The sequence below is a fragment of the Vicia villosa genome, unplaced genomic scaffold (genome assembly GCF_029867415.1).
Source record: "Vicia villosa cultivar HV-30 ecotype Madison, WI unplaced genomic scaffold, Vvil1.0 ctg.001890F_1_1, whole genome shotgun sequence".
Taxonomy (NCBI): Eukaryota; Viridiplantae; Streptophyta; class Magnoliopsida; order Fabales; family Fabaceae; genus Vicia; species Vicia villosa.
In genome coordinates, this window is record NW_026705765.1 from 283572 (window position 1) to 299872 (window position 16301).

Sequence of the window (16301 nt, forward strand, 5' to 3'; positions counted from 1 at the left end):
CTTTCATAATGTCACATCTTGTTAGGCAAGTTTATTATGTTCCTTATCCTTCATTTGTGCCACGTAAGCGAGGGTTGTGTGTTGTTATAAAAACAAAACCAATAGGCCATATTGAAACTGACGATCTAGTGGAAGATCTTGCTTACCAAGTTGATGAAGTTGGACCAATTAATGATGTCATTGCAGTTGAGCAAATTACCAATTTGTCTGATATAACAAATGATGGGTATGAAGTTGATGCTTCTGTATTGTTGGTTGAAGATAATGTGAATGAAGAGCACGAAGGCGTTGGGTCTGAGGATAGTATCACATCAAATGATGATAATGATATGTATGAAGAGCCTGTAGATTTAGAATAATAAATGTATTTATAAGAGAATGTGTTTTTTGTAATTTTACTTAATGAACCATCTATTGAATGTGTTAATGAAAACATGTTTGAATATATTTGTGTGAATGTATATATTTTATTAATTGTTTATTCTCAATAAATAGGTAAAATGTCATCCCGATCTGAGAAGGGTAAGGGTAAGAAGACCCGACGCCCAAGAGCAGTAGTATGCCAGTCTCCTCAGACAGCAGTGTGCCCCCCCCCCCCACAGAGTCAGTTAGCAGGTTACATGTCCATGGCCAGTACCCAACCTCTTACGTCATTACTCTCCTCTCAGGGGAGGCCTATGTCTGGGTCACCATCTTTTATTCGCCCACCTATGGACTTTAGTTATCCGTTTCAGCAGACTGCAGGACCTAGTTTTTCATCATACCAGCAGACTGGAGGATATAGTTTTCCACCTAACACACAGGTGCCCCCAGGATTCCAGCAGACTGGAGGATCTGCTAGCTTTCCACCTAACACACAGGTGCCCCCAGGATTCCAGCAGACTAGAGGATCCCACACTCCATATCCCACACAGGTGCCCTTATCCTTCCAGCAGACACCGATGCCCCCACGCTTCCAGCAGACTGGGGGATCCCACACCCCGCATCCCACTCATATACCTGCACGTGAGGATGATCATGTGGAGCCGGGTGGGGATGATACTGTGCAGGATGCAGATGATGTTCAGTCTGATGGTGACGATGTTCAGGGGGAGGATGATCCGAGTGAGATTCATATCATTGACGGTAGATATTATATTTGGCCCGCTGGAAATTCGTAAGTATCTTATATATTAAATTTTTATTAAGTTTACATTTCCTTTTTTTAATATAAATTTATATTTAATGCATGCTAATTAACATAATTGTTGTTTAGGTTTGGGCCGAGTCGAACTGCTGCCAGGTGTGTGTACTATGTGATTCAGCAAATGTATAAAGAAGCTTGGACGACTTTTGGAGATGTTACAAATAAAGATGCTTGGTTTAATTGCTTTAAGGTACAATTAATATATTTTTTTGAGTCATTGTTTTTTTAAATTTTTTTTACTATAGTTTTCTAACAGTTTATTTTAATGTATTCAGGAAAAGTGTACGTGGGATCCAATGAGCGAGAAACTTGTTAAAAAAAATTATTTCAGCAGAACATCAAAAAGACTTTCTGACACGTTGCGAAATGTTAGAAAGCGTTGGGAACGTGATGGTAGTCGTCCTGGGTGGTTGGGCCAAGAAGTTCTTGAAAAACTTATTGCATATTGGAATTCAAAGGAATTTAAAGCTAAGTCTGAAAATGCTAAAAAAATGAGGGCATCTGAAAAAGGAGGTCACCTTAATGCAGTTGGAAGTATAAGCACTTACGAACATTCTCGACGCATGGTAATTATTGTCACTTTTTAAAGTTATGTTTTGATTAATTATTTGTTTTTTAATTAAAGTTAATTTTATTTTTTAGGCTAAAAGGTTGGGGAGACAACCACTCATGATCGAGTTGGTTAAAGAAACTAGGACAAAAAAATCGGGTGATTTAGTTGACGAGCGTACTCGAAAAGCTTTGGTAAGTTATTCAATTTTTTTTTTTTTTTTTATATTTAATGGCAATTTTGTGATGTTATTTTCACGTGGCAACTAAAAAGTTCCGGCGTGATTTTCATGTGGCAACTATGATGTTGTGGCATGTAAATCACGTGGCAACTAATTTTCAATTTATTATTTAATATAATTTAATTGAAGTTATATATACATAATTTTTATTCTATTTTATGTGTAGGAGGATTATCAAACAAAGCTTGTGGATTTTTTGGTCGCTAATCCCAAATATACTTCTAGAGAAGGAGAGCCGCTTCATCAAGATGTTGATTTTTATATTTGGAGTGAAGTCATTGACGGAAAAGGGCCTAATGGATGTTTTTTTGGTGCGGGAAATTTGGCGGGAAGCTTGAGAAGTGGAGATTGAAATTTATTTCAAAAAGTTAGAGATGGGGAAGGATCGTCACGTCCAACACAATTGGCACCGCAAGTAATGGAAACAATAAGACAGTTGGCTCTAACTGAGGCGAGACGCGAGTTAGCGCAACGTGAGGCGGAGCTAAAGGCCCAAATGGATGAACGTGAGGCGGCGCTAAAAGCACAAGTGGAGGGGCAACAACGGCAAATAGAGGCAATGGCTAAGATGCAAGCAGAGATGCAACAACAACAAATGGAGGCAATGGCGAAGATGCAAGCAGAGATGCAACAACAAATGCGGTTATTTATGCAGTCTCAACAAAGTGGTGGTCAACAGTCTAGAGGAAACGTGGGAGCAGCTGACACTGTGCAAGAGAATGATGATGATTTCAACCTTGATAATTATCCCGATCCCGGTGATGATTTTTTAGGATGAATTTTATTTTTATTTTAAATTAAAATTGTGTGAGATAACAAAATTTTATTTATTATATGGTAGTATTTTGGATATTATATTATAAATATAATTTATTTTAGTAATTTAATATATTTTTGTATTTAGTCTATTATTATTATTATTAATTTAACTAAATAAATATTTTTATTAATATTTATTAATTTCCAACAAATAATATTAATAATAAAAATCAGATTTTTTTTAAAAAGATTTTAATATTTGTGGCGTGTTTTCCATGTCACTGACTTGTGACATGTAAAACACGTCGCAACTTTCAAAATTAATTTCAAAATTAGCGACGTGTTTTACATGTCACAAGTCAGTGACATGGAAAACACGCCACAACTTTTCTTCGTATATTGTGCCATCCTGCTTTTTGCAGACTTTGTCTGTCCCAGTTGCAGATAAAGGTTTGGTAATTGTGCAGAATTAGCGACGTCCCTACCATGTCACAAAGTTGTGACGTGATTAACACAACACAATAAAGTTCCCACGCACTTCCAGGCGACGTGTGTGATCATGTCGCTAATTTTAGGTTCTGACGTTATTTTCCATGTTGTGTCATGGATTCCACGTCGCTACAGACGTGATTTTTTGTAGTGTTAATAGTTACAACTCTTATTAGAATTTTTTGGTTGTAAGGGTTGCACCCCTAGTGCGATTTCTTTAATCAATTGCCTATTAAAAAAAAAAGTTTTAAAGTTAACAAGTATTAAATCTTTTTGACTCAACACGAAAAAATTATTATTTTTTAAAATATATGATTTGATATTTTCTCCTTCCCAATAGTTTTTTTTTCAAAAGTATGACATTATAATAGTCAAATCATTAAGTTTGCTTCTATAAAAATTTCTTATTATGTTAAATGAATAAGAATATGGAAATTCTAACAAACATCCTTTCATGATTTTCACAATTGATAAAAAAATTAATGATTTCACATTAAAAAAAAATTTTATGATATAACAAACTTTGAAAAATCAAATTAGAAAATAGAAAATAGCACATTCCAGAATAAAACATAAGAAGGAAGAAGAAAATTATTCCATCCATCCCAAAATAAGTGTCATACTTGACACTTCCACACAAATATCCTTTATTGGTTTATTTTAATTAGTATTAATGCAAGGCAAGAGAAATAGTAAATTATGAGTATTAATTAGAGGGTATATCATTGAAAGACAATTAAAATTACATTGAAAATAAAAAGCGGCACTTATTTTAGAACAAATAATTTTCACAAATGCAACTTTATTTTGGGACGAAGATAATAATACATTGAATGCAAGATAAGTGCTTAATCAGCAAAATAACGGTTGGCTAATAAGAGTGAATAAATGGAAAAATAAAATGGATGTTATGTTAGGTACCTATCAACAAATTTAGTATTATAGTTAGAGTTTTGTGAGATATTGGATCGAACTCTACTATTGTCGAAGGGTAGCTTCTTGGTTCGACAGAGTTAAGCATGAAGTCGAAAGATTGTTCACATGCTGGTGTCGAAGTGTGCATGCTGTAGTCGAAGATGGGTCTAGCATGCAGATGTCGAAGATGCTAGGGTTGTTAGCATGTTAAATTAGGTTTTAGTGTTTAAACCATAATTTGTTAAGTTAGCTTGTTTATTAAGTTGACTTGTGTAATGGGCCTTGCTGAAAAATCCCATTAGTTAGTATGTTAGGTTTTATTATAAATAGCATACTAGTCTCTCATCATTGCAAAGCTGCAAATCCTAATTTAGGGTGAGAGAGGTTATTTGTTATTCTTGTAAACTTGTAATCTTGTTTTAAGAGAAAGTGAAAGAATAGCAGTTATAACCAATTCTTGTGTTCCTCTTCTTCCTTGTCCTTTATTCTTCCTTGTTTTATACTTTGTTCTTGGCATTGAATTCACAACAAATTGGTGCGGTGAGCGTGGAGAAGATGCCTTCAACAAAGTATGAGATTGAAAAGTTCACCGGAGTGAATGATTTCGGTCTGTGGCGCTTGAAGATGAAAGCCCTACTGGTTCAGCAGGGTTGTTTGGAAGCGTTGAAGGGAGAGGCAGCCATGAATGCAGAATTGACGGCAGCGGAGAAGACGAATATGATCGAGAAAGCACACAGCGCAATTTTGTTGAGCCTTGGTGATAAGGTTCTCCGGCAGGTATCAAAGGAGACGACGGCATCAGGGTTATGGGTGAAACTTGAAAGTTTGTATATGACCAAATTGCTGGTAAATCGACTCTACCTGAAGCAAGCTTTGTATTCATTCAAGATGATTGAAGACAAAGTATTGGCTGAGCAGTTGGATATGTTCAACAAGCTGATTCTTGATCTTGAAAATATTGATGTGAAGATCGATGATGAAGATCAAGCGCTGTTACTACTGTGTTCTTTGCCTCGATCACATGCTCACTTCAAAGAAACTCTCTTGTATGGAAGGGAGTCCCTGACGTTTGAAGAAGTTCAATCAGCCTTGTACTCTAAGGACTTGAATGAACGAAAGGAGCATAAACCTTCGACTGTTGGCGAAGGTTTGGCCGTTAAAGGAAAACTCTTACGAAAGGATGGTAAGTTAGACAAGAAGAAAGGCAAAAGCCAGTCGAAGACTTACAATGGCGAAGCATCTGGCATTAGATGCTACCATTGTAAGAAGGAGGGTCACACAAGAAAGGTGTGCCCTGAACGCTTGAAATATCATGGAGGTAAGGATAATGGCAACGCTGCCATTGTTCAAGATGATTTCGAATCATCTGATGTTCTTGTGGTTTCAAGCAGTGACTCTAAGAAGGAGTGGATTATGGATTCAGGTTGCACTTGGCACATGACTCCAAACAAAGACTTGTTCGGGGAATTATGTGATCAAGATGGTGGATCAGTATTGCTGGGAAACAACAAGGCTTGCAAGATTGCAGGTGTTGGATCTGTGAGATTCAAGCTCCATGATGAGTCAATAAGGTTGTTGACTAAAGTCAGGTATGTTCCTGATTTGAAGAGAAATCTGCTTTCTCTTGGTGAATTCGACAAGAAAGGATATGTTTTCCAAGGAGAGAAAAGTATCCTAAGAGTCATGAAGGGTTCGAAGGAAGTCTTGAGAGGCGTGAAGAAACAAGGCTTGTATACCCTTGAGGCTGAAGTTGTAAGTGGTTCGACAAATGTTGCATCCACGAAACCTTTGTCGAAAACAGAAATCTGGCACATGAGATTGGGCCATGTCAGTGAAAGGGGCCTGGTCGAATTAGGGAAACAAAATCTGCTTGGTGGAGACAAAGTCGAAAAGCTGAAGTTTTGTGAACCCTGTGTACTTGGAAAATCTTGCAGAGTGAAGTTCAACAAAGGCAAACAAAGAACACATGGATCCCTTGATTACATCCATGCTGATCTTTGGGGGCCTGCAAGGTGTCCATCACATTCAGGAGCAAGGTATTTTCTATCCATAGTAGATGATTATTCCAGAAAATTATGGGTATTCATCCAGAAGACTAAGGATGAAACTTTTGAGAATTTCAAAAGTTGGAAGACTCTGGTTGAAAATCAGACTGGCAGAAAGGTCAAGAGGTTGAGAACCGACAATGGCCTTGAATTTTGCAATGAGGCATTCGACAGTTTTTGTGCTGCCTCTGGTATTGCAAGGCATAGAACTACTGCAGGTACTCCACAGCAAAATGGTTTGGCTGAAAGGTTTAATCGAACTATTTTGGAGAGAGTCAGATGCATGTTGACTAGTGCGGGGTTAACGAAGGTGTTCTGGGCTGAGGCTGTTTCGACAGCAACATATCTGATAAACAGATGTCCTTCGACAGCGTTAGATATGAAGACGCCTGAAGAAGTTTGGTCGGGACATCCACCAGATCTCGACAAACTGAGAGTATTTGGATGCGTAGCCTATGCTCACATTAGGCAAGACAAGGTCGAACCTAGAGCTCTGAAATGCATGTTCATGGGATACCCTGAAGGAGTCAAAGCTTATAGGCTATGGTGCCTAGAGCCAGGTCACAGGAGGTGTATCACCAGTCGAGATGTAGTTTTCAATGAAGCTGAAATGGCTTTTAAGAAAACTGATGATGTTGGTCGAAGTACAGAAATATCTGACGAAGAGCTGGAACAGGTAGAGATTCCTGTTGAGGTGGAGCATGTTGATGTTGAATTTCATATCCTAGATGAAGTCGAAGAAGAAGCAGAAGATGCTGAAGTTGAGGAAACTGACGATGACTACTGTAGCGCTAAAAATTACTCGAGGTGTCTACACACTCGAAAAAGAACAGAGTCGCCACCGATCTTTATTTGTTCCAAAAAGGAAAGGGAAAATATCGAATAAAACCCATGAATAAAACAAATGGATAAGACGGTCATTGTAACCAAATTAGGGTTCGGGAGTCGGTTAAGCAAGGGGAAGGTATTAGCATCCCTCACCTCCATCGTACTCGATGGGACCCATTTAGCTAGTTTTATGAATGAGTGTTTGCGTAATGTTTGCGTTCTTTAATTTATTAATCGATAAAAGAAAAAGGATTTTTATTTTTTATTATTGTGCTCGCCAAGACATTTGTATCTTGTGCCTACGTATTCCCTCGTGCAATGGGAAAGTCAGAGCGATCGTAGTTCGGATAAAAAACTACGAGTTTGTTGGTTAATTTTATAAAGGATGTTTAGTGTTTGGTTCGAAGGATCAAAGGTATTCAAGAGGTGTGCACCCCTTGTCACTCGATCACTTTGATTTAATTAAGAAAGATAACTTTTAAGGTTTGATTCAAAGGATCAAAGGTATTCAAGAGGTGTGCACCCCTTGTCACTCAATCGCTTTGATTTAATTAAGAAAGATTTTTAATCGTTTGATTCAAAGGATCGAAGGTATTCAAGAGGTGTGCACCCCTTGTCACTCGATCACTTTGATTTAATTAAGAAAGATTTGTTTGATTCAAAGGATCAAAGGTATTCAAGAGGTGTGCACCCCTTGTCACTTAATCACTTTGATTTAATTAAGAAAGATTTTTGATATTTGATTCAAAGGATCAAAGGTATTCAAGAGGTGTGCACCCCTTGTCACTCGATCACTTCGATTTAATTAAGAAAGGAGATTATTCAAAGGATCAAAGATATTCAAGAGGTGTGCACCCCTTGTCACTTAATCACTTTGATTTAATTAAGAAAGATTTTTATTCAAAGGATCAAAGGTATTCAAGAGGTGTGCACTTCTTGTCACTTGATCACTTCGATTTAATTAAAAAGAATATTTTTATTTTGGTTCAAAAGATCAAGGTATTCAAGAGGTGTGCACTTCTTGTCACTGGATCTTTCAGTTTGATTAATGTGTTTTGATTCAAAGGATCAAGGTATTCAAGAGGTGTGCACTTCTTGTCACTTGATCACTTTGTTTGATTAAAGTGTTTTAGTTCAAAAGATCAAGGTATTCAAGAGGTGTTCACTTCTTGTCACTTGACCGCTTTGATTTAATTAGAAGAAGAGATTTTTTGAAAAGAAACTCGACGTTGAATCGAGAAATTATTTGTATCGACTTGGCGTTGGACCAAGGTTTATTTATTTTTGGATTGAGAGATTATTCTAATATTTTTGGTATTTTTTATAAATAAAGAGAAAATCTAATAAAACTACATAATAAAATATTTTTGTATTTCTGAATATATTATGAAAACAAAAGCAATTTAAACAAGAGTTAAAGAAAAAAATAAAATTATTAAAGAATAAATACAACATGGGTTAAAAAAGCACAAATGGGGTGTGATTAAAAAGTGGGGCGCTGGGCCTAATTGTCCAAAGTCCAAAGCAAATATGTAATCAGCCATGGGGTGTGTTGACCGAAATAAGGGAGTAGTCAAAGGAAAATCAATGGGCCTCAAGCACTTAAGCCCACAATATTAAAAGAAAACCCTAAAATCTAAGAAACAAAGATCTGCCCCTCTCTCTAAAAAAAACGGTCCTCACCCTTCAGACTCAGCTTTTTCGTCTTTCTCCCTCCTCTCTCGTTCTGTGTTTCGATGAACAACAACAAACAACACGACATCCTCAAATCTCTCTCGATCTCAATACTCTGCTCGCGTTTCTCTCTCGATCGATGGAGCTTTCGAAGCTCTCACATCTCTCTCGGCTTCTCTTGCTCTCTCACTCTCGCACCGCTCTCTCGGTGTAACAACAATGTCGCAGAGAAGTGGAAACAAAATATCCCTCTATGCCTCTCTCGATTTCTCACTCTCGCTGCGGAAACAACAACGGTCTCGGTTCTCTCTCGACCACTCTCTGAAATCTCTCAGGATCTTGTCATGATTCAAGAACAATAGAGCAACACTCAAATGGTGCAGAACCAAATCAGTCCTTCACAGGGATATCAATCGACTCTCACTATTAATCTCGTAGGTAAGAACAACAATTGGACCCTTATTACCCTTTGCTATTAAATCAATAACTATGTTAGGGTTGATTAATTTCTCTCAAAAAAACATGTTATTCAGTTTTGATTTCAAGCTCTCCTCTTTAAGTGATGCATCTGGTTATTACAGGGAGAATAGAAAACGAATAAAGGTCAATAACTTTAACAAATCAGCAGCACAACATCACCTCGGCATCATGGGATTTCAGCTGAAAGAAGCTTTTCCCTTTTTGTGCTTTTCATTGGTGAATCGGTTAAGTTCAAATATGGCATCAGATGGACACAAAATGTATAGGCAGAAGCACATAAAAGAGGCAATCAGGTACAAAGTATTTTCAACATTTCGCAGAGTTTCTATATAGGTTTGAACAAGTACCTTAATCTGAGAATAGGGGTGATAGAGTTTATATATAAGCTTTCTTTATGTCTGTCAAGAACTCTTCTTCTATAAGTCTGAACTGTGATTAAGTGGCTTAGTTGTATGCAGGGAGGCTATGCTCAAATATCTCAGAGTTTCAATGTGAAAACTGAGTATTTCTTGGTATATTCTTGAGCTTTAAGTGATAGGTTAGGGTTTTCTTGAAGTGAAAGTGGGGGGCTGCCGATTTCTCCTTTTGGTTTCCTCCCTCTCTCTTCAATGAAACAGTGAACATATATAGTGCTTAGGTTTGGACATCATTCTAGGTTAGGATGGATTCAAAATCTGGTTTGGAATCAGTTTGGGAAATTCTGCAGTGAGCTTTTGCATAACAGTTTTGGTCTTGCCATTTTCTTGCTATTCTTCACTTTTTCTGCTGTACCAATGTTTTGCATTTTCCCTCTTCTTTTTCTTTTTGAAATTGGGTTTATTTTGTTGCTTTGAACCAACTATTAGTGGGCCTGCATAAACATATCCTTTGCTGATTTTTGTTGTGTTTGAATCATGTAAATGGGCTTGTATGGTCATACTTGTATGGCTGCCCCCCTATCTTGATGTTATGTCACTTTGTGATTCAAATAAGGACTTTGCTTTTTTTGATTCAAGGTACATTTCGTGGAATACTTATGCAAGAACGTTGAAAGCATTGGTTGAAAGTTCAAAGATCGGAGAATGCTTAAAGACTTTCGCAAAAAATATGGAAAAAAGAACGATTGGACTCAATACTTATAGCTTTTGGTTTAGGCTTTAGGACCGATTTTTATATTTTGTGCAACTTGATTGTAATTTCTTAAATCAAATGATTAAGGATTTGTAGAATATGACTTGTAATCCTTATAATTTTCAAATGAATTTGGAATGAAGCTTCCATCTCTTTGTAAGATATAATTGCGATTGAATACAATTTGTTCTTGAAATGTCCAAGATGGAATCAAAATGTGATCTTTCTTTTTCTTGTAAGATGTAAAGCTATTGGGAATTGAATGGAGAGTGGAACCTTGTGACTTGAAATGGCTTCATGTTTAGATCCATGGACCTTGTATTTAGATGACAAGTATCTCTTATAACTTAAAGAAATTATCTTATAAGTTAACCTATAATATTGTCAAAAACATACAAACTTTGTCTCTCGAATTCTTGAATCAAACATTTGCCTTTCTTTTGCGAAATTGACACTTAATCTTGAATTCTCAAACGCAAAGAAGCACAACCTCACCCTAAACCAATGATCATGACCAAAATGATTCTTGAATTCATAAACTGAATCAACATATTGATGAAATAGAAAAACCCTGATTTCTTTCCACTAGAACCAACACTCGAATCACGCTTAATTGATATACCCAGCTTAAACCATGCAAAAAAAAACCGATTTTGTACGAATGTCAATTGTTTGAACTCATGTCTTAGTGAGTGAATGAATGATATGCAAATGATCTAGTGGAATAAAATGTATGGGGCAAAAATTGGGGTATCACAAATGCCCCTATTTAAGTGTCTTCAATCTAGAGGTACGAAGATTGAAATCTTCGTCTCGATGTGATTGAAGGGACTTAAATACAAAAATACACAATTTTTGGCCCTAAGAACCGCAAATATGCATATGATATGTATGAATGCATATGAGGGAAATTAATGGTACAAGGTGTCACAAGAGACAAACTACCACTAGAGAAACAAAGTAAAAGACAAATGAACTCCACAAGGGAAAATCGACAAAGCGACCCAACTGGGGAAGGGATTGCAACAAAGGGATATCCAAGTCCACTTGGAAATGGAATCGAACTCCAACTGGAGAAGAGATTACAAACCTATAGGGGAAAATACCTCATAGGTAAAGAAACAAAGGATGCACCGACTTTTACTGAAGGTGGAGAAACAAAAGACACACCGATGTTTTATGAAGGTGAACTACCGACTTTTACTGAAGGTAGAGAAATAAAAGAATCACCGACGTTTACTGAAGGTGAACTACCGACTTTTACTGAAGGTAGAGAAATAAAAGAATTACCTACGTTTACTGAAGGTGAACTACCAACGTTTACTGAAGGTAGAGAAATGAAAGATACACCGACGTTTACTGAAGGTGAACTACCAACGTTTACTGAAGGTAGAGAAACAAAAGATACACCGACGTTTACTGAAGGTGAACTACCGACTTTTACTGAAGGTAGAGAAACAAAAGAATCACCGACGTTTACTGAAGGTGAACTACCAACTTTTACTGAAGGTAGAGAAACAAAAGAATCACCGACGTATACTGAAGGTGAACTACCAACTTTTACTGAAGGTAGAGAAACAAAAGAATCACCGACGTTTACTGAAGGTGAACTACCAACGTTTACTGAAGGTAGAGAAATAAAAGAATCACCGACGTTTACTGAAGGTGAACTACCGACTTTTACTGAAGGTAGAGAAATAAAAGAATCACCGACGTTTACTGAAGGTGAACTACCAACGTTTACTGAAGGTAGAGAAATGAAAGATACACCGACGTTTACTGAAGGTGAACTACCAACGTTTACTGAAGGTAGAGAAACAAAAGATACACCGACGTTTACTGAAGGTGAACTACCGACTTTTACTGAAGGTAGAGAAACAAAAGAATCACCGACGTTTACTGAAGGTGAACTACCAACTTTTACTGAAGGTAGAGAAACAAAAGAATCACCGACGTATACTGAAGGTGAACTACCAACTTTTACTGAAGGTAGAGAAACAAAAGAATCACCGACGTTTACTGAAGGTGAACTACCAACGTTTACTGAAGGTGAACTACCGACTTTTACTGAAGGTAGAGAAACAAAAGAATCACCGACGTTTACTGAAGGTGAACTACCAACTTTTACTGAAGGTAGAGAAACAAAAGAATCACCGACGTATACTGAAGGTGAACTACCAACTTTTACTGAAGGTAGAGAAACAAAAGAATCACCGACGTTTACTGAAGGTGAACTACCAACGTTTACTGAAGGTAGAGAAATAAAAGAATCACCGACGTTTACTGAAGGTGAACTACCGACTTTTACTGAAGGTAGAGAAATAAAAGAATCACCGACGTTTACTGAAGGTGAACTACCAACGTTTACTGAAGGTAGAGAAATGAAAGATACACCGACGTTTACTGAAGGTGAACTACCAACGTTTACTGAAGGTAGAGAAACAAAAGATACACCGACGTTTACTGAAGGTGAACTACCGACTTTTACTGAAGGTAGAGAAACAAAAGAATCACCGACGTATACTGAAGGTGAACTACCAACTTTTACTGAAGGTAGAGAAACCAAAGAATCACCGACGTTTACTGAAGGTGAACTACCAACTTTTACTGAAGGTAGAGAAATGAAAGATACACCAACGTTTACTGAAGGTGAATGGATCTTCATCAAAGGTGTAAATTAAATACACTCTTGATCCAAATTTCATTGATTTTAGAGGTCTAAATGATTAGAGAAAAAGAAATCCAAGAATGAGTTGGAGAGAAACGGTAAACCAAGACTCTTCCTCATGAGGAATAAGCTCATCTAAGGATTTATCCTATCCGAAATGGAAAGGAAAGCTAAAGCAAAACACTCCCACGAAGGATAAACTCAATGGGGAATTTATAAAGGATATACACTTTTCTGCTTAGGGCTGACACTCCATTGGAGGGAAGGAATACACTACTTGGTGATAAAAATAACCAAAATGGATTTAGGATCATTAGGAAATGCAAATATGCATGAATGATGTAAGTATGGATGTATGAATGTCATGCATATGCTGACAAAATGAACAAAACAGATAAACTGGAGATCTTCAAAACATCATAGTACAACGAGATACTCGACTAATCTCAATTGGATGGAGACTTCTACATAGATTTTGTCTTTTATAACATCTTTTAGAAGAAATAAATTTATGCTGGAGATGAGAAAAATTTGATGGGAATAACATCCATTAGGGAAATAAACCCTAGAGGGAAACCACACTTATCGGAGAAACTTACTAGCAGCGGAACCACGCTTACTGGGATAACCCAAAGCGAAACTGGAAACATCAATTGTTGGAAAAGCTTCAAAACTGCTTGGGGAATCAGGACCACCACTTAGGAAAAAATGGAATCAGCTTACTCCATTGGGGAAATTAAAAAATCGACTGGAAAAAACCCCCAAAATTCTTAAAGTTTCAAACACTATCAATAATGCAGCAAATAAACCAGCCGAAGGAGAAACACCATCAACCAAACAAATCATGATTCACAAATCATTGAGGAATCTTATGCACTGTTGTAAATGAGGATTTGAGATCTTATGCCCCTATGCTTGGCACTTGGAAGAAGATTGCCCCTGAATGATGAGCCCTTCAAGTGACTGACTTTAACATTTCAGTAATGTAACATGCCCCAGTGTGAGCCTTTGAGAGACTTTGTCTCGAGGTAACTGCCCCAGATCAACCGGATCTTGAAATAACTTGCCCCAAGTTGACTATGCTTGGGAAGAATGTGCCCTGATTGAATCACTTGCAGATTCCTAATTTCACACATCTGCAATTCCTTTAATGCTAAGTGCTGACTTGCAAATAAAACAGTTTATTCAAAATGGTAATTTTAATGCAACGTATATGGAAATTTCGAAAACAAATCATTTATTGGATGATAAAGGTATAACAAAAGGTGAATCCTTATGAGGAAATTTTTTTGAAATTCAATTTTTGAAAGATAACGTGACAGCATGATGTCAACACAAATGATTATCAAATAAATTAGGAGTCAGGTTAACACAACCTTGCAGTAGTATGCTTTCAAAAGAAACCTTGCCTCAATTAGGTCTTTTTAGGGTTGTAACGTGGCCAGGTTCACGATTTATGAAACAAAGGATATAGGCTCAAATTTTAATTTTAACCCACCACATTCTTCGTGATGTTCTCCAATCCTATGTTCAGTTATTTGACACATATATTCAACTTCCAAGAGGATTTGCAAATGCTGGTTTGAGAACCAATTTCCTTTGAGGCGACAGTCACCTATTCTTATTTAGAAGTCACACAATCGTTTTATTTCTTTTCTTTTGACAATGATCTTTTATGATCTTTCAATCCAGCGGGATGCCCTAATTTTTGCCTAAGTCTCCTTTTTAGGTTTTGACTTAGCAGGCCTTTCTATTTTTTCTTCTTTTTTAGTTCTATTTTTTGGAACAACTTGTGTGACGTTTGTTCATTTGATTTGAGAATTTATAGATTGTGACTGCCACATTGATGGTTCAAAGGAGAACAACCATCGTAAGCTTTGGATTTTCACTACTTCTTCGACATTGTGTACGAAGAGAGGACGCAGTTGAACCTCTTTTTGGGATGGTTACTTCAAAAATGCATGATTCTCTTGGAAATGAATTAATCATTGTAACTGAATAACTACCCTGCCCCAGGTTCAAGATTAAGGTTTTTAATTTCTTGTAGAAATAAACTCCAACTCCTAGGCTCAAAGGGGTTAACGAGGGATTATCTTCCTTATAACTCCAGTGTTTGGGGATTTGAAACAATGCCTGTACATCGTCAGCAAAGTTTTATTTAAAAGCATACTACTTCAATTCGGGTATTTTGTTTTCATCATTCTCCCTCCAATACTTGCTTAAACAAAAGTACGATAAAGAAAAGGAAATGGGAGAAACAAAGACATATTTTGGTTTTGTTTTTGTAAAGAAAGTAAAAAAACAGAGTGAAACGAATGGATTGATTCAAAACTTGCATTCATTTCATTAATACTACCATTAAGTTTAACAATGTTTTTAAAAGCAAATAAACACTTAGCAATCAAGGAAAAAACTACAAATGCAAATGATAAAAGTGGCTCAATGATCTTCTTTGATTGGCTTTGAGGAGACGATTCAGGAAGTCATCACACTGATCATGGCATAGGATTGGTGACCATATTAGGACTGATATCCTTGAAAGAGAGTATCTCATTGTCAATCAGATCTTGAACTATTTCCTTCAGGACATTGCAATCTTCAATGGAGTGACCTGATATCCCACTATGAAAATCACACTTGACGTTTGGATCGTATTCCTTGGGAAATGGAAACTTTGCAGGTCGGGTTGGTCTGGGAGCCACCAATGAGTTCTGAATCAACACAGGATACAACTCTGTATAAGTCATAGGAATAGTATCAAAGCGGCGAGGCCTCTTTTGTTGTTTCCTCAATGTTTTATTCAGCTTCTTTCCTTGCCACTGATAACCTTGCCTTTGTCGAGGGATAGGCAAAGATTGTTGATCAGGAATTTTTGAAAAGGAGGGTTGAGGAAGATCCATAGGAGACGGGCCATAGGCTTCCACTTGAGCAACCACTGAATGATACAACCTTTGGGCTATAGGAGCATGCACTTCTGGTGCAATGATCGGTGGAGAGATTTCTCCACCTTTCAGTAAGATTTCCAGAATTCCCATGATATGCTTCATCTGCTCCCTCAACTGGCTAACTTCCACTCTCAACAACTTTTGGTCTTGTTGAAGTTCTTCCATAGTCTTGAGGAATCAGTTTCTAGTCAATGTTTCGAGGAATCAACTTGACGATTGAGGGTGACTGAATGAAAGAGACAGTTGGAATGAGGTATAAGGACAACATGGATGTATGCATGATGCAAATGATATGCAACGGCATGCAATATTGGATGTAAAGCGTGATAACAAAACAACCTATAGGAAGGCTCCTTGAGTTAGGATAGTTCTAAGTTCTTTACCCAAAAAATCCCCTCACAAGGTTAGCTC

At 37.1% G+C, this 16301-nt stretch overlaps 1 protein-coding gene across 1 annotated transcript; it reads left to right on the top strand.

Moving 5' to 3' along the window:
- Positions 1-500: 500 nt before the first annotated feature.
- LOC131637015 (uncharacterized) lies at positions 501-2329 on the top strand. Its single transcript, XM_058907581.1, has 5 exons — positions 501-1156; positions 1256-1376; positions 1462-1752; positions 1829-1930; positions 2144-2329. Exons 1-5 carry the CDS (start codon positions 501-503, stop codon positions 2327-2329), a joined length of 1356 nt encoding a protein of 451 aa, XP_058763564.1.
- The last annotated feature ends 13972 nt before the right edge of the window (positions 2330-16301 follow it).

Excerpts from the sequence above, each read along its gene's own strand:
- LOC131637015 (XM_058907581.1), top strand. The coding sequence starts at position 501 with ATGTCATCCCGATCTGAGAAGGGTAAGGGTAAGAAGACCCGACGCCCA. Across the intron at positions 1,157-1,255 it reads ATTTGGCCCGCTGGAAATTC|GTTTGGGCCGAGTCGAACTG; the intron begins GTAAGTATCTTA and ends ATTGTTGTTTAG. Across the intron at positions 1,753-1,828 it reads ACGAACATTCTCGACGCATG|GCTAAAAGGTTGGGGAGACA; the intron begins GTAATTATTGTC and ends TTTATTTTTTAG.